General features: G+C 40.8%; 1 protein-coding gene across 1 annotated transcript in view; it reads right to left on the reverse strand.

Moving 5' to 3' along the window:
• Positions 1 to 393: 393 nt before the first annotated feature.
• Positions 394 to 19037, reverse strand: part of LOC131202037 (fatty acyl-CoA reductase 2-like) — a 36053-nt gene continuing 17409 nt past the window's right edge. The window contains exons 6-12 of the mRNA XM_058190556.1: positions 17694 to 17738; positions 16246 to 16364; positions 13057 to 13124; positions 8391 to 8562; positions 7555 to 7684; positions 3820 to 3947; positions 394 to 1238 (exon numbers count right to left, since the gene is read on the reverse strand). Coding sequence (XP_058046539.1) covers positions 1076 to 1238; positions 3820 to 3947; positions 7555 to 7684; positions 8391 to 8562; positions 13057 to 13124; positions 16246 to 16364; positions 17694 to 17738 — 825 coding nt within the window. The 3' untranslated portion in view covers positions 394 to 1075. The remainder of the gene's footprint in view (positions 1239 to 3819; positions 3948 to 7554; positions 7685 to 8390; positions 8563 to 13056; positions 13125 to 16245; positions 16365 to 17693; positions 17739 to 19037) is intronic.

The following is a 19037-nucleotide window of genomic DNA, read 5'->3' on the forward strand; positions in this document are numbered from 1 at the left end:
CATTTTTCACAAAGATGGGATGCTCAGAGGGTTTGGGAGGCCTGCAGAGTGCTCCTGGGGACTGAGGAGGGCAAAATCGTGACACATGGGGGATTTGGGAGGCCAAAAATGGGCCCGTTTTTCGCGAAAACAGGCCTGCTTTTCACAAAAATGGTGGTGTTTTTGCCCTCTCCAGCACCCAAGAGCACTCTGCAGGCCTCCAAAACCCTCTACACATCCCATTTGTGTGAAAAATGGGCCCATTTTTGGCCTCCCAAACCCCCCGTGCGTCGCATTTTTGCCCTCCCCAGCCCCCAGGAGCACTCTGCAGGCCTTCCAAACCCTCTGCACATCCCATTTTTGCGAAAAACTGGCCCATTTTTTTTCTCTCGTTTTCCTCTTTGAAACCTTGGTGTGTCTTATACTCTGGTGCATCTTATAGTCTGAACAATATGGTATATGAATGTGCTACGTATAAGCTACAGGAACCTTGGGGGCAACTGATCACGCAATACTGGAATTCAACATTATGCAAACACAAGTAGTAGAACACATGTACGTTTGTAAATAGTTTCACTGTAGATAAAAACCACTATTATTTAATCTAAAACGGCTCTATGTGCTGTTTGCTGTGTTATAGCTCCTGGGTTTATTTCAGAATACTAGTTACGCTGCCTACATTCTGACAATTTCTTAGCTCAGCTGGTTTGATGCAGTAGAAGTACATGGACTACAAATCGATTCATATACAGTACAAAGTGCCTGAAAATTATACCATTCGGCATTTCTGGGTAGAAGATATCTAGTGCCGATTTTCATGCTTCAGTTGGGGCACAGGGATGAAACAAAACTGGTAGATGGCATAGTGAAAAATGCAGCTTCATAGAGATGATGCGATGGGTGTAGAAAGGGGAAGTCGGTGCCCACTGAAGCAGCAATAATTTAATAGTAGTAGTTGTAATTAAAGTCTCTTGTGATACCTGTTGAATGCTTAAATAGTTGAAAGGTATCTTGTTACTCTTGGAGCAGACAGTCGATTTGAGGGCATGAAGGTATTCCAGGATGTAGGGAACAATCCCAAGAAAGAAAGACACAGTCAAGGTCTAAGGGTGCTGGAAGCTCTAAGGTAGCTAAGAAACTTGTAGCAGAGGCTTAGTACAAAATACCAGACATTACGAGCTATCTGCGACCTTGCAATGAACCCGCGCCAGATGATCAGGAACAGAGTAGCCTTCAGGGCACACTGGATGGTCCTTAGTCTGTCAAGAGAGAGAAAAGAGAAAAAGAAGAACTGAACATATCCGTGCCCGATACAGATACCAGATCAACCACCAGCTGGAATTTTGTAGAGTGAGATGAACTCATCGTATCAAAAACTATTTCTTTCTGCACCGTCCTGGGCCAAAATAAAATAATATTTCCATCCATATGAGCCCAGTGTCAGACCTGGAAGCCATCTTTCTACCTTTGAGCCTTCAGGCCTGCCACAAATTCTACTGTGGGAAAATGGGAGGGAGGATTGTATAGAGTGAAGATGATATGTAGTCAAAATAACATTCTTTCCAGAAAGTCAAAGCCGTTGTGCCCTGCAGCTGTGCTGAGAAGAATGAGGAGGTATCTTCTGTTCTGGAGGGTACCTGATTGGTTCGTGTGGTGGACATGTTGGTGAAGGGCAAGGACTTTCTTTTGGGTAAGGAAAACCCGGAAGCTTTCAGATTTGGGTTTTCCTAGATGTGCCGATATGACATCTCTAATAAAAATTAGCTTTGAGGAACTTCAAGCCTCAGAGTTTGATTTCGTTGGGGGTGTTTCTTGGAACCCTGGCATTAACCCAAATCCCCTTTCAAACTAAAGAAGTTCCCCCGAGTTTTGGGGTGCTGTCTGTGGTCCCAAGCCCCAAGGGTCGACCGGACTCAGGACCACGCCACTGGGCGGCACGAAGACTCAGGGAAAATGAGGGGGGAAAAATAGCTTTGAGGAACTTCAAGCCTCAGAGTTTGATTTTTTGGGGGTGTTAATTGGAACCCTTACATTCAGTCATTTAGGAAAACAGGAGGGAGGACATGATCAGAAGACCACGTGATCCAGATCTTAAAGACTCCTATTACGGGGTTTCCTTATTCAACTTAGGTAGGAGGTTTGAGCAATCCAGCTCCAGACAGCAATGTCTATTTCCACCCACATGATATGCACCTGGACTACCTAACCTAAATAACTGTTTATAATTATAATAGTCTTCCTATTCAGCTCTTGGGCAAACTTCTCCAGGTTTCATGCTTTTAGTGATAGGAATGAGAAATGCTTAAATACAGAGAAGAATAGCACCCAAGGAGCACTGAATTAATTTCACTTTTAAAATAACATAGAATAAATTTGGAAGCAGGGGTGGGATTCAGCCGGTTATAGTGGTTCGGGCGAACCGGTAGTTGTGATCTTCAGGTGGGCCGGCCTACCTGCCCCAGCACTATGTCATCCTATTTAGCTACGTTTTTTAAGCCGTGCACATGCGTGCAAGTGTGCGCATGACCAAAGCGCATTTACAGAAGGTCGCACGCAGGCACAGAACGCACACACACATTTTCAGCGCTGGGGCGAACCGGTTGTTAAATTATGTGAAGCCCACCTCTGGTTGGAAGGGACCTTGGAGGTCATCTATCCAACCCCCTGCTCAAGGAGGAGACCCTATACTCTTTCAGACAAATGGCTGTCCAATCTCTTCTTGAAAGCTTCCAACGATGGGGCACTCACAACTTCTGGAGGCAAGTTGTTCCACTGATTAATTGTTCTAATGATCAGGAAATTTCTCCTTAGTTCTAGGTTGTTCTCCTTGATTAGTTTCCATCCATTGGTTCTTGTCTCGCTTTCAGGTACTTTGGAGAATAGCTTGACCCCAGAATCAATCAATCAGAATAGAACTGGAAGGGACCTTGGAGGTCTTCTAGTCAACCCTCTGCTCAAGCAGGACACCCCGTACAATTTGAGACAATTTGAAACCTCCTCTTCTTTGTGGCAGTTTTAATTGTGCATACTTTAATATAGAGACGTTAATTATGTATACCTATCAATCAGATGCAGTTCTTTTCCTGGCTCTACCTACTGTTGTGGTCCGTCAGCAGCCTACGGAGCTGGCAAAGGAGTCGGACAGCGATGAGGCTGAGGTGAGGCCAGGGCCATTGGGAAGTAAGGTACAGACTCCAGAGCCTCCAGAGACTGATGGTAGTGAGGCAGAGGAACAGGAGGAGCCTGTTCCTAATGCACGCATGAGAAGAGCTGCCAGAAGGCAAGAGCAGCTCAAGCAAAAAGCACAACTCGGGAGTAGGGCCAAGAGATAATTGGCCCCTCCCATAAGGCTTAAAACAGACCAGCACGGTGTTTCGGCTTTGCCGGAAAACAACGCTGGTAGCTGCATCTTCTGCATCATCTTTGCTTCGTCTACATCTTTGTTTTTGTGGCTTCTGGACATTTGCCAGGAAGGGCCTTTGGCAGTTTCTCTAACTGGACAAATGTTTGAGAGAGAACTGAGGAATTTGTGTTGGGAGGCATTTGTTTTACTTTGAGTTGAACGACATTGGGAGTGAAGTAATTTCCAGCTGTTCGAATAAAGTTTGTTTGTTTTTCCACGGACTAAATTTATTACTACCTACTTGGGCCTGGGACACAACACCTACTTCTTTGATCTGGACTACTCTTCCTTTGGAGATAACACCCTAAAATATCACACCAAGCTACATGTGGCATTCAGCCCAAAGCCCTATTTGTGGTGATCAAACAATTTCATTCACTGAAAGCATTCTGCTCTCAGGTTGTAAAAGTTAACAAAAAAGATTGCGTGCATCTTACTTTCTGATATACTGTTGGGCGGCAGGAATTCCAGCCATGTCTTCATTCAACAGATACTTCTTAGTTCCTAAGCAGTAATCTTTCACATATTCTGACCAAGTCAATTGGCAAACGTCAAAGCAAAACAACTGAAATCAAGCAGAAAGAAGACTACTTAAAATGGAAAGGAAGGACTATTCCATTCTTGCCTTCATGGTCAACATTATAAGAAATGTCTTTTTCTGGACATTCATTTCTATTTTGATATAGTGCTGTACCATTCAAGCAAAAAAGATATTTTTAAATGTGTTTGGCCAGAGAAGAAACCTAGAATCAAACACAAACTCCTGCAGGATGCTAAAGAAAAGGAGAGGGTTTAAATCGTGGGTGAAATGCTACTGGTTTGGGCCAGTTCGCCCAAACCGGTAGTAAAAAATTCTACTGGTTTGCCAAAATGGTAGTAAAAAATGTAAAAAAAAAAAAAAAAGTTCTGATGATCACGCGTTGCTCAGCTGATCGTCGGAACTTTTTTTTTTTTACTTTTTAGGCATTTTTTTACCACTGGCTCGGACGAATAAGTAGTAAAAAATGCTTTATTTTTTTTTTTAAGAAAAGGCTCCGATGATCACGCAGCACAGCTGTGATTGTCGGAGGCTTTTTTTAACCTTTTAAAAGCATTTTTTTAAAACTACCTATTCACCCAATCTGGTAGTAAAAAAATGCCCCCAAAAATAAAAAAAAGTAGAAAAAGGTAAAAAAAAAGTAGAAAAGTAAAAAAAGGTAAAAAAAAATAGAGGCTCAGGCGATCACAGCTGTGCTGTGCAATCATCAGAACCTTCTTTAAAAAACTTTTTAAAGCATTTTTTACTACCTATTTGCCTGAGCCGGTAGTAAAAAATGCTTTTAAAAAGGTTTTAAAAAGGTTCCCATGTGTGCCGCAGCGGATCACCCCCACCCCCCGCGCTGTCCTTCTTACCTTCCCAGTGAAATATAGATATTGAAAATCATTTTATTAGGTGCATCATAGTAAAAATTTGGAATAGGTATACAACATAATTGTCTCCTGAAATTCCTGTCTGGTTGCCACCTCAACAAGGCTTTTTTAAAGAAGAGAAAAGATAGTTAAACAAAAATGGTTAATTTAATGCTAATTTGCCAAATCTTTCCCAAGATTTAACTTAAAAACAAGACAAAATTTGGAATTGGAAGGTTTTAAATAAGACTTTTTTCCTTAAGCTCAGCTAACAGAAATATTTAAGTAGATCAAGAAGAATTATAAATTTGAAAAGGGTAAAACTGAATTGGATATAGAGCTGTGTACAAATGATGAATATAAAATTGCTAAGATTTTATAAAAAACTTTTATTGAAAATGGAAACCTGTTAAACAAGTTAATGATTGTGTTATAAAATGGCCATTTTTTAAAAAGATATAATATACAACTGTATCAATGGAAGAATATGTTGACGAAAGGATTAAAATTTCCATTGAATTCTAATCTTAAAGAGAATTTCTATAAAGATGTATCATTGGTACGTAATAACAGATAAATCGTCAAAAATATAGGGGGTTTCAAATATTTGTTGGAAATGTAATCAAACTAAGCCAAGATTTTTCATCACTGATAGACATGCAACAAAATGAGAAAATGTTGGGCTCAGGTATTTATTTTAATGCAGAAGATTTTAAAAGGGAACATATAATTGAAACCTGGGCTTTGCTTCTGGGCTTGATCAGCAAACAAACAGAAAGATCTTATAGAACTTTGAACAGTATAGAAGAGTATATTCTTATAGAACAGTATATTCAGTATAACACAGGGGTGAAATCTACTTACCTTCCTTACCGGTTCGGAAGTGCGCACCGCACATACCTTCTGCGCATGTGCACAACCTTTCTGCGCATGCGCAGAGGGTACAAAAAACAGTTTTAACCAGGAAGTAACAACAGCCAGGCTGGTGGGCGGAGCCTCGCACCGCGATTGCTACCAGTTCTCCAAACCACCAGCCAAGATCGCTACTGGATCGGGCGATCCAATCTGAACCGGGAGCATTTCACCCCTGGTATAACAGTATATTCTTACAGAACAGTAGAGACCTTCAGGTTTTTAGGTTCTATAATATCTCAAGATTTAAATGGATACCTAATATCAAAAACATCATCAAAAAAGCACAACAAAGAATGTTCTTTCTGTGCCAACTCAGAAAGCTCAAACTGCCCAAGATGCAGTTCTCAAACTGATCCAGTTCTACAGATGAATTATTGAGTCTGTCATCTGTACCTCTATAACTGTCTGGTTCGGTTCTGCAACCCAACAAGACAGACACAGACTTCAGAGGATCATTAGAACTGCAGAAAAAATAATTGCTACCAACTTGCCTTCCATTGAGGACCTGTATACTGCACGAATCAAGAAGAGGGCAGTGAAAATATTTACAGACCCCTCGCATCCTGGACATAAACTGTTTCAACTACTACCCTCAAAACGACGCTATAGAGCACTGCACACCAGAACAACTAGACACAAGAACAGTTTTTCCCCGAAGGCCATCACTCTGCTAAACAAATAATTCCTGTCAAACTATTTACTGAATCTGCACTACTATTAATCTTCTCATCGTTCCCATCACCAATCTCTTTCCACTTATGACTGTATGACTAACTTTGTTGCTGGCAATCCTTATGATTTATATTGATATATTGACCATCAATTGTGTTGTAAATGTTGTACCTTGATGAACGTATCTTTTCTTTTATGTACACTGAGAGCATATGCACCAAGACAAATTCCTTGTGTGTCCAATCACACTTGGCCAATAAAAATTCTATTCTATTCTATTCTATTCTATTCTATTCTATTCTATTCTATTCTATTCTATTCTATGATTTATCACTTACAGCTTTTACGTACACTGAAAGCTTATGCACCAAAGACAAATTCCTTGTGTGTCTAATCACACTTGGCCAATAAAGAATTCTAATTCTATTCTATCATCTATGACAATTGCTGCAAAGACTTCAAAGATGGAAAGATTTAGAGATGGAAGAACGAATGGTGAAATTGGCAGAAAATAGGAAGAGGAAAGAGTACTAGGTTTGATCACTGCCAAGTTATTTATAAAAAAAATAATAAAGGTGGAATTTAAAAAATCTAAAACAAAATTAAAAAATAATTAATAGAGATGGTGAAATTAACAGTCTTAATAAAAGAAAAAGAAAAAACTTGACAAATTTTATTTCTACTTGGAAACCACTTTTGGATTTTTTTGTAAGAAAAATCGAAAGAAATGAAAAGTTGTTTTGGGGATTGGATAAGGAGAACTATATGGAACTATGGAAATAACAGCAATAGCACTTAGACTTCTATACTGCTTCACAGTGCTTTTACAGCCCTCTCTAAGCGGTTTACAGAGTCAGCCTATTGTCCCCAACAAGCTGTGGGCAAAGTGGATCCCGGGCGCTGCGCTGCAATGGAGAAATGGGCAATGGAGTGGCCGGCATGAGGGAAGGAGGACCACAGAGAAGAAAGAGGGAAAGCAACCTTCTCCTTCTCTCACTCCAGCCACTCCATTGCCCGTTTCTCCATTGCAGCACAATTTAACAAACGGTTTGCTTGAACCGGTGCGAACCGGCTGAATCCGGGGCTCTGAGGAAGGAACCTGTCCTTTTGGAAATCATTTGCAATTCTAGCCTGAATACACATTTTAATTATTTAATTTTGATCGATGGGGGTCTGTGGTTCAGTAAGATGCTTACACTTTTGTCTTTCGGATTGAGCTCTTTCAGTAACATGTTCGTATTTTCGTAGCTCCAGTCCCAGGAATTGTTGGCAAAATATTCAACAAGGTTCAAAGTCTTGTCCAAGCGAGTGAAAAGTTTCATCATCCTGAAAGACCAAATAGAAACACATCTGTCTATAGATAGATAGGATTGTAGCATCTCTCCTCAAAAAGACTGAGCAAAGGGTGCTTTGCAGAGCATCTCGGTGCCACAATGTTCAAATATCGAAGGTGGTAAAGGTAAAGGTTCCCCTCACACATATGTGCTAGTCGTTGCCGACTCTAGAGGGCGGTGCTCATCTCCGTTTCAAAGCCGAAGAGCCAGCGCTGTCCGAAGACGTCTCCGTGGTCATGTGGCCGGCATGACTCAACGCCAAAGGCACACAGAACACTGTTCCCTTCCCATCAAAGGCGGTCCCTATTTTTCTACTCTCATTTTTTACCTGCTTTCGAACTGCTAGGTTGGCAGAAGCTGGGACAAGTAATGGGAGCTCACCCCATTACACGGCAGCACTAGGGATTCGACCCGCCGAGCTGCCGACCTTTCGATCGACAAGCTCAACATCTTAGCCCCTGAGCCACCGCGTCCCATCAATATCCTTTCCCAGAGACATCTACAGACACCTTTCTGATGAGAATGCAGTGGAACCAAAAATCACAAATGCAGCCCCAAAAATCACCTGGCTGGCGTGTGCATGCGTGCCGGAGCTGAGCTGGCATGCCCGCTGATATGGCTACGTGTGCCACCTGTGGCACACGTGCCATAGGTTCGCCATCACATCCCTACACCCCACAATGTAGATCCAATCTCACCGTGGCTTCTTTCCTAGCAGCCGCAGATACAGGTCAAAGAGAAAAGCAGGGATTCTGTGATGTACAAACACCCAGTACTGATGGACGAGGTAGCTTGAGGTTATGGTGGCCTTCGGTATCCCGAAGGGGTTTTCCAGTGGGTTTTTTTCAAATGTATTGGTCGCATTTATTTCTGCAAGAATGGTAGAAAAGAGATACTGTTGTAGAATGAGGAGACACAAGCCAGCTCTTCTGGGAAGGAAAGGTTTATTATATATGCGCAGGTTCTTGGAATTCTTATAATTCTTGGAATTATAACCATATATGGAATGTAACATGCTAAACAATATATACGCAACCTATACGTAACCAAAAAGTATATATATCTGTGCTGGAAAGTCCCTGACTTTGTTCAGACCCTCAGCATTGTTCTGTTCCCTGAACCTGCACATATAAACAGGATTTGCAAGCCACCTTAATACTGCACTCACTGTGGATTTTGCACGAAAAAAAAGGGACAATTGTTGGATATGTCCATTTAGGAAGGCGAAGTGCTCTTTGAGCATCGAAAAAGCAGATGTGATTTCCAATCACACAATGTAGATGAGTTGATGAAAGAGAAATAACTCCCTGTCAGGAAAGAAAATGGCTCTTCCCCCAGCCACTGGTCCTGTTAATAATAATAATAATAATAATAATAATAATAACAACAACAACAACAACAATAACAATAACAACAATAACAATAACAATATTATATTATTATTATTATTATTATTATTATTATTATTATTATTATTATTAATTAAATTTTTATACCGCCCTTCTCCCGAAGGACTCAGGGCGGTGTACAGCCGGAGATAAAATGCAAAATATGTACAATTAAAACAAATTAAAACATAGCAAAATTACAAAAACGGCTAATAATTAAAATTAAATTTAAAATATTTAAGAATATTAATAAAACCCCAATTTAAAATCAAACTATTATGCCAGTCCCGCTTGAATAAATAAGTATGTTTTTAGCTCATGACGGAAGGTCCGAAGATCAGGCACTTGACGTAGGCCAGGGGGGAGTTCATTCCAGAGCGTCGATGCTCCCACAGAGAAGGCCCTACCCCTGGGGGCCGCCAGCCGACACTGTTTGGCGGACGGCACCCTGAGGAGACCCTCTCTATGAGAGCGTACGGGTCGGTGGGAGACATAGGGTAACAGCAGGTGGTCTCGTAAGTAATTATTACGTGTAATAATAATAATAATAATTATAATAATAATAATAATAATAATAACAACAACAACAACAACAACAACAACAACAACAACAATAATTATTATTATTATTATTATTATTATTATTATTATTATTATTATTATTATTATTATTATTAATTTTATACCGCCTTCTCCCGAAGGACTCAGGGCGGTGTACAGCCGGAGATAAAATACAAAATATGTACAATTAAAACAAATTAAAACATAGCAAAATTACAAAAACGGCTAATAATTAAAATTAAATTTAAAATATTTAAGAATATTAATAAAACCCCAATTTAAAATCAAACTATTATGCCAGTCCCGCTTGAATAAATAAGTATGTTTTTAGCTCACGACGGAAGGTCCAAAGATCAGGCACTTGACGTAGGCCAGGGGGGAGTTCATTCCAGAGCGTCGATGCTCCCACAGAGAAGGCCCTACCAAACAGCCGACACTGTTTGGCGGACGGCACCCTGAGGAGACCCTCTCTATGAGAGCGTACGGGTCGGAGGGAGGCATAGGGTAACAGCAGGCGGTCTCGTAAGTAATTATTACGTGTAATAATAATAATAATAATAATAATAATAATAATAATAATAATAATAATAATAATATTATTATTATTATTATTATTATTATTATTATTATTATTATTATTATTATTATTAAATTTTTATACCGCCCTTCTCCCGAAGGACTCAGCGCGGTGTACAGCCGGAGATAAAATGCAAAATATGTACAATTAAAACAAATTAAAACATAGCAAAATTACAAAAACGGCTAATAATTAAAATTAAATTTAAAATATTTAAGAATATTAATAAAACCCCAATTTAAAATCAAACTATTATGCCAGTCCCGCTTGAATAAATAAGTATGTTTTAGCTCATGACGGAAGGTCCAAGATCAGGCACTTGACGTAGGCCAGGGGAGTTCATTCCAGAGCGTCGATGCTCCCACAGAGAAGGCCCTACCCTGGGGCCGCCAGCCACACTGTTTGGCGGACGGCACCCTGAGGAGACCCTCTATGAGAGCATACGGGTCGGTGGGAGGCATAGGGTAACAGCAGGCGGTCTTGTAAGTAATTATTACGTGTAATAATAATAATAATAATAATAAAAATAATAATAATAATAATAATAATAATTATTATTATTATTATTATTATTATTATTATTATTATTATTATTATTATTATTATATTATTATTATTATTATTATTATTATTATTATTATTATTATTATTATTATTATTATTATTATTATTATTAAAAATTTTATACCGCCCTTCTCCCGAAGGACTCAGGGCGGTGTACAGCCGGAGATAAAATGCAAAATATGTACAATTAAAACAAATTAAAACATAGCAAAATTACAAAAACGGCTAATAATTAAAATTAAATTTAAAATATTTAAGAATATTAATAAAACCCCAATTTAAAATCAAACTATTATGCCAGTCCTGCTTGAATAAATAAGTATGTTTTTAGCTCATGACGGAAGGTCCGAAGATCAGGCACTTGACGTAGGCCAGGGGGGAGTTCATTCCAGAGCGTCGATGCTCCCACAGAGAAGGCCCTACTCCTGGGGGCCGCCAGCCGACACTGTTTGGCGGACGGCACCCTGAGGAGACCCCCTCTATGAGAGCGTACGGGTCGGTGGGAGACATAGGGTAACAGCAGGTGGTCTCGTAAGTAATTATTACGTGTAATAATAATAATAATAATTATTATTATTATTATTATTATTATTATTATTATTATTATTATTATTATTATTATTATTATTATTATTATTATTATTTATATCCGAAGACTCAGGGCGGCTTACATTGTGTCAGGCAATATTCTCATTCTATTTGTATATTTATATACAAAGTCAACTTATTGCCCCCCCAACAATCTGGGTCCTCATTTTACCTACCTTATAAAGGATGGAAGGCTGAGTCAACCTTGGGCCTGGTGGGACTCGAGCCTGCAGTAATTGCAAGCAGCTGTTTTTAATAACAGGCTTCTTATAGCCTGAGCCACGCCGCGGCCCTATTATTTTTATTATGATGTTACAAAGAGTCTTTTGCCTTCCTTATTCTATTCGGTCAATGGCTTTCCTATTAGGAAGAAGGTGGCCTGAGAGATTCACAAATCAATCAATCAATCTGTCTGTCTGTCTGTCTGTCTATCTATCTAAAAGCCAAATACCACTCACTCATCATGAAATCTCCAGAACAGTAAAGCCTACAAACTTGAAATTTGGCACGTATGTTCCTCTTGGCTTCTAAGTGCTCGCTAAGAAATGAGTTTTCAAAATGACCATCAGATCATTAGTATTTTATATACAGTATTATATTCACATGCTCTGATGCTAAGGAGTTAAACGTTCTACTCCCCCTCCCCACCTGAAAAGAACTCTGTTCCAACTGCCAGTTGCCTTATATTAACACGCTCTGATGCTACCCTTCGCTAAACTGGGCATGGCCAACGCATGACTCATCGGCCTATGGGCTGGGACATTCTACTCCTCCTCCCCCTCTGTTCCAACTGCTAATTGCCTTAAATTAACATGCTCTGATGCTACGGAGTTACACACTCTACATTAAGTTTCAGGCTTTAAGTGTCAATTTATCACACCCAAACACATAGTTTCATAGCATAGCACAGGTGCCCAGCTAGTAAAACAATGAAATAAATCATTGGGCTACTATTTGCCTTGCAAGGTTGTTGTGGCTCCAGCCTCCGAACCTGGCCCCATGCCCGAAAGTGACTCTGAGAGTGAGGGGGAAGGGCTGGTAAGGCTTACCTCAGGAGCACTGATTCCTTTGGCCTGGCTCCAGGAGCCAGAACCAGGCCAGTCGGAGGACGTAATGAGGCCAACATCCCCTGATTCCTCCCTTCCTCAGGCTACGCCTACAGATGCAGCTGATAACCATACCAATCAAGCCTGGACCGATCCGCGCTTCAGAAGATTAGAGAGGCGGCATCATCAAAGGGAAGGGTGGGGCAGGAGCCCCACCCCACAGGATATATAAAGAGTTTTGGGACTGCTCTCAGTTCCACGGGAAGCAAATTAGCTGAACCGTGTCGAAGTGAGCTGAAGTCTTAATCTGTTTGAACTTTTTGGCAGGCAGCTGCATTTTCCCAGCCAGGATTGATAGGAGTCGTGTATCCACTGGCTGAAGGCCAGCTCGTTACTCCAGAGAGAGGACAGAGACAGAACAAAGGTATTTCCCCACAAGAAGCACAGACAGACATTCTGACTTCATTGTAAGGTTACATTAACCGAATCTTGTGAAGAACCCTACCCTGTGCTCTCTTATCCACAATGAGAATGGCAGCTTTTGAAATCTCAATGGCAAGGCAAGCCGCTAAGGATGACTCCCAACCGAATAGTCTGGTGCAATTTTCTGAATCCTTAATCCTTAAAAAAAAGTACTCACGCAATTCTTCCCATGACAATGGGTTGAGGCCACCTGAGGTACAGTTGTAGATCAGCGGTGATTTGGGCCTGAAAAGAATAGAAATAAAAAGCCAAGAGTTCACAAAATGCACCAAACGTATGAATATAATATTTATTAAAGAGGTAAAAGTTCCCCTCGCACATATGTGCTACTTGTTCCCGACTCTAGGGGGTGGTGCTCATCTACGTTTCAAAGCCGAAGAGGCAGCGCTGTCCGAAGACGTCTCCATGGTCATGTGGCCGGCATGACTCAATGCCAAAGGTGCACGGAATACTGTTACCTTCCCACCAAAGGTGGTCCCTATTTTTCTACTTGCATTTTTTAAATGCTTTCAAATTGCTAGGTTGGCAGAAGCTGGGACAAGTAACGGGAGCTCACCCCATTAGGTGGCACTGGAGATTCAAACTGCTGAACTGCCAACCTTTCAATCGACAAATTCAGCGTTTTAGCCATTGAGCTTTATATTATTTATGTTTATTATACAGATATATAAATGGGAGGATAGATATACAAACTTATAACAAAATGAGAGGTTTTTGAAAAGCAGGTCAGAAAGGTCAGGATGGGGCTGTTGATTGAAGCTGCACCATATTGTCTATGGCAATCTCATAAATACTCATAAAAAAGGGCAGGTTTTTGATTAATAGTTAATAGTTTATTTTATTGTCATTGCACCTCGTGCAACAAACTTAAATGCCATCCTCAGTGTACATTATACATTAAAAAAAATAAAACACGAACACACATCCTTCGCATATTATACAATTGAATCGAAAACCCCTGATATTGCATTAATTTTGCACTATATAGTAGAATTCAATATAGTTACTGCTCTGGGATAGAAGCTGTTTTTCAGCCTATTTGTCCTTGTTTTTGTTGTCCTGTACCATCTGCCACATGGTAATAGTTAAAATAAAAAGGGTGCCCCGAATGAGATGGGTCTTTAAGAATGTTTTGAACTTTCTTAAGGCAGCGGGAGCTATAAAAATCTTCCAAGGAGGGGAGAGGGCAACCAGTGATCTTCTGGGCAATGACGCTGACCCTCTGGAGCGCTGTCCCATCTGCCACTATGCAATTGGTGCACAATAATATGATGCAATAAGCTGCACTATACTGTCTATGAAAATCTCAATACTCATAAAAAGGGGCAGGTTTTTTTATCTCAGCCACTCATGATTATTATTATGGTGGCGCAGTGGTTAGAGTGCAATACTGCAGGGCTACTTCTGCCGACTGCCGGCTGCCTGCAATTTGGCAGTTCAAAACTCATCCGGCTCAAGGCTGACTCAGCCTTCCATCCTTCCAAGGTGGGTAAAATGAGGAGCCAGATTGTTGGGAGGGCAATATGCTGACCCTGTACACCACTTAGAGAGGGCTGTAAAACACTGTAAAGCGGTATATATATATATATATATATATATATATATATATATATATATATATATATATATATATATATATATATATATATATATGTTTTCTATATTTCACGGGATACAGTCTTTGGTTCGGGTTTTCTCCTGTAAAATTGGAAGTGTCTTGGCGACGTTTCGAAGTCTCATTCGTCATCTTCAGGCTTCAGCCTATATATATATATATATATATATATATATATATATATATATATATATATATATATATATATATATATTCCAAAGACCGACCTACCTACCTACCTACCTACCTACCTACCTACCTACCTACCTACATACACACATACATACACACACACACACACACACACACACACACACACACACACACACACACACACACACACACATATATATATATATATATATATATATATATATATATATATATATATATATATATATATATTATTTGCATTTATATCTCGCCCTTCTCCGAAGACTCAGGGCGGCTTACACTATGTCAAGCAATAGTCTTCATCCTATTTGTATATTTATATACAAAGTCAACTTATTGCCCCCAACAATCTGGGTCCTCATTTTACCTACCTTATAAAGGATGGAAGGCTGAGTCAACCTTGGGCCTGGTGGGACTTGAACCTGCAGTAATTGCAAGCAGTTGCTGTTAATAACAGGCTGCATTAGCCTGTTGAGCCACCAGAGGTATATGAGTCTAAGTGCTATTGCGTGTGAATTTATTTATTTATTTATTTTGTCACAACAATATGTATAAGCATCACATAAAAAGATGATATAGTATATAAACATATATATGAGGTAATATAAGGAAGTATAAGCATATATATATATATATATATATATATATATATATATATATATATATATATATATATATATGCCAAGACCTACCTACCTACCTACCTACCTACATACATACATACATACATACATACATACATACATACATACACACACACACACACACACACACACACACACACACACACACACACACACATATATATATATATATATATATATATATATATATATATATATATATATATATATATATTATTTGCATTTATATCCCGCCCTTCTCCGAAGACTCAGGGCGGCTTACACTATGTCAAGCAATAGTCTTCATCCTATTTGTATATTTATATACAAAGTCAACTTATTGCCCCCAACAATCTGGGTCCTCATTTTACCTACCTTATAAAGGATGGAAGGCTGAGTCAACCTTGGGCCTGGTGGGACTTGAACCTGCAGTAATTGCAAGCAGTTGCTGTTAATAACAGGCTGCATTAGCCTGTTGAGCCACCAGAGGTATATGAGTCTAAGTGCTATTGCGTGTGAATTTATTTATTTATTTATTTTGTCACAACAATATATATAAGCATCACATAAAAAGATGATATAGTATATAAACATATATATGAGGTAATATAAGGAAGTATAAGCATATATATATATATAAGAAGAAGAAAAAGAAACAAGCAAACAATAGGACAGGAACGGTAGGCACGTTTGTGCTCTTATGCACGCCCCTTATAGTCTTTTTAGGAATGGAGTGAGGTCAATAGTAGAAAGTTTTTGGTTAAAGCTTTTGGGATTATGGGCTACTGCCTGTAGGAGGCGCTGTTGGACTTTCAGAAAGCTTTAAAGACCTGGATGATGATATGAGGAATTGCAACATTGGTAGCTCCTGACTACCCGCAACCTTGAAAAAAAAAATCAATGGCCTATCTCTTGATCAACAAAGAGGCCCCACCTGTGAACTGCTGTATACCAGCCAGCGGTGATGGTTAAGTTGATAGCGAGGTCTACTGGGATAATGTCAGCTACGGCAGCTGGATTGCATTTTACACTCCGTAAAATCCCTTTTGCACCCTAGAAATAAAGAAGTTAGTTAACCTATGTAACTCGACTTCCTTATTTAGCGTTGAGTTTAGGTGGTCTGAGATTTGAATTCTGTAGCAATGGAACGGGATACGTTCTCCTGAGCTAAACTGGGAAGAAAAATTTAGGGATTTGTAGAACGCTTTCCATTTCTGCTCTCCCCAGAATCTGGCCTTCTACTGTTGTGGTGTGATCATTCTGGTGCTTTAACTGTCAGAATTGTCAGGAAAGCCAAAAGCTCTTGAACTTGCTCAGAAACACCAGGCCTGGTGAGCCTCCTTCTTGATCAGCCTAGGCCAGGGGTATTAAACAAGGCCTGCAGGCTGGATCTGGTCAGCGGGGTGCGTAAATCTGGGCCCCGCCTGGAAATATCAAAGAACTGGCCCCACGGTGCTTCTGTCAGCCAAAATGGGCCGCATGGAGGTCTCACGAGGCCCTCGTGTGGCCCGTTTTCAGTCTCCTTGGCCTCCAGCAGAAGTCTGCTGGCCAAAAACAGGCCCCGTGAGGCCCCTTTACAGCCCGTTTTCAGCCTCCCCTGCTCCCAGCAGCATCCTGATGGCCAAAAATGGCTGGGAGAGTGCTGCAGGAGGCCATGGAGGCTGAAAACGAGGTGCGAGGGAGGGAGGGGAGGGCTATGTTTGCGTCCCCTCATGTCCCATTTTGACTGGCAAATTGCTTCAGGAGGCCGTCAAGGCTACAAATGGGGTGTCGGGATGCTGTGCGCAGCCACCGCACACCCCATTTTTGGCTGGCAGGGTGTTGCGGGAGGCCTGTGTCCTGTCTCCCCCACACTCCCTGCGCCCTCCCCCCACGCCAGCCCATGGAGGAGAACTACAATGCTGATCTGGCCCTCAAAGAAATCCAGTTTGACACCGCTGGCCTAGGCTATGCATTATCAGACTCAGTAGATTAAGCTCTTATCCAGTGGTGAAATTTTTTTACTACTGGTTTTGTGGGTGTGGCTTGGTGGGCGTGGGTTGGTGGGCATGGCAGGGGAAGGATATTGCAAAATCTCCATTCCCACCCCACTCTAGGGGAAGGATATTGCAAAATTCCCATTCCCTTCGCACTCCTGGGAAAGGATATTGCAAAAATCTCCATTCCCACCTCACTCTGGGACCAGCCAGAGGTGGAATTTGCTGGTTTTCTGAACTACTCAAAATTTCTGCTACCGGTTCTCCAGAACCTGTCAGAACCTGCTGGATTTCACCCCTGCCCTTATCTCTTTAGATAAGCTTCATTGCTTTGGTTCTCGTGGTTTCTTCTGAGCCCGTTTCACTGCTCCTAAGATTTAGAAGTCCTATTTTCATCTCTACTTACCGCCACAAGGAGACCGCTTGTACCGTTGAAGTTGTCGATCCAGCCCTAAAAAAAAATGAAACATTAGAAAGAAGAAATGATTGTTGTGGCGTCTGCAGCATGTGTTCATTAAGTTTGTCCACAGCTTATTTCAGCTGGCTAACCAAGTCAAGCACCTTCAGGACTGAAAATTGAGGCTCTCCTGCAGAATTTTGCTCTTCACAGGTGGGTTGAGCAAATGTTGCAAACAGTACTAAATGCTTGCTAGGGCTAGAAAACAAGAAATAATGTAAAAGGGTGGTAAACTTTTATGGAGGATACCAGTTTTGTTTCTCCTTGAATTTTGATGAAGAGACACAAATCTGAAGCTAGTATTGTGGTCTGCCGATGGCCTGCAGAGCTGGCAGCAGAGTCGGACAGTGAGGAGGCTGGGGAGGACCATGGGCCAGTCCTGGAGTCAGGGGAAGGCCCAGACAAGGACTCTGTGTCGGAGGCAGAGAAAGGGCCATCTGGGAGTTATGTGCCGACTCCAGAGCCACCAGAGTTGGATATCAGCAAGGCAGAGGAACAGGGGGAGCCTGTTCCCACTGTGCACACGCGCAGAACTGCCAGAAGCAAGAACAGTTAAAACAAAAAGGGCGACTCGGGAGTAGGGCTTGGAGATGATTGGCCCCTCCCATAAGACATAAAGGAGGAGCAAAGGCACATGAGCCTTTGCAGGAAGCAACTTTGTTCGTTCTGGTCGGTTTAAATTCTGAAGCTCCATGTTGACTCTGTGTTCCATGTGGGCTTGCAAAACTAATTGCCAATTAAGTCTTGGCCGCATGTCAAGGGAGATAAAGGTGGGTGTTTATCAGTCTTATCCCAAAGAACTGTGGCAGACTTCTGTCAGACTCTTTACAACTATACTCTGTGAATGAACGGATTGAGAATGAACAGGCTCTGAATGAGCAGAATTCACAGCCCTTGAAATAAAAAGAGGGTTTTGGGGACTCTTTGTGTGCTTTTATTGTATCAGGAAGCCTAGGTCAGAACAGCTAGTTTCTCAGCCATAGCAGAAGAGAAAGACAGTCAAAATCTGGATTTCTCAGACATTAGTCCTGTTTGTCCGGCATAAATTGTTCTGAGAGGCTGTTGATAGTCATTCTGAGAAATCTGTTATAGTTTGGGAAGTATAGTTTGAAAGAGAATAGAATAGAATAGAATAGAATAGAATAGAATAGAATAGAATAGAATAGAATAGAATAGAATAGAATAGAATAGGGTAGGGTAGGGTAGGGTAGGGTAGGGTAGGGTAGGGTAGGGTAGGGTAGGAATAGGAATAGGAATAGGAATAGGAATAGGAATAGGATAGGAATAGAATAG

This window comes from Ahaetulla prasina, chromosome 7, assembly GCF_028640845.1.
Source record: "Ahaetulla prasina isolate Xishuangbanna chromosome 7, ASM2864084v1, whole genome shotgun sequence".
Taxonomy (NCBI): Eukaryota; Metazoa; Chordata; class Lepidosauria; order Squamata; family Colubridae; genus Ahaetulla; species Ahaetulla prasina.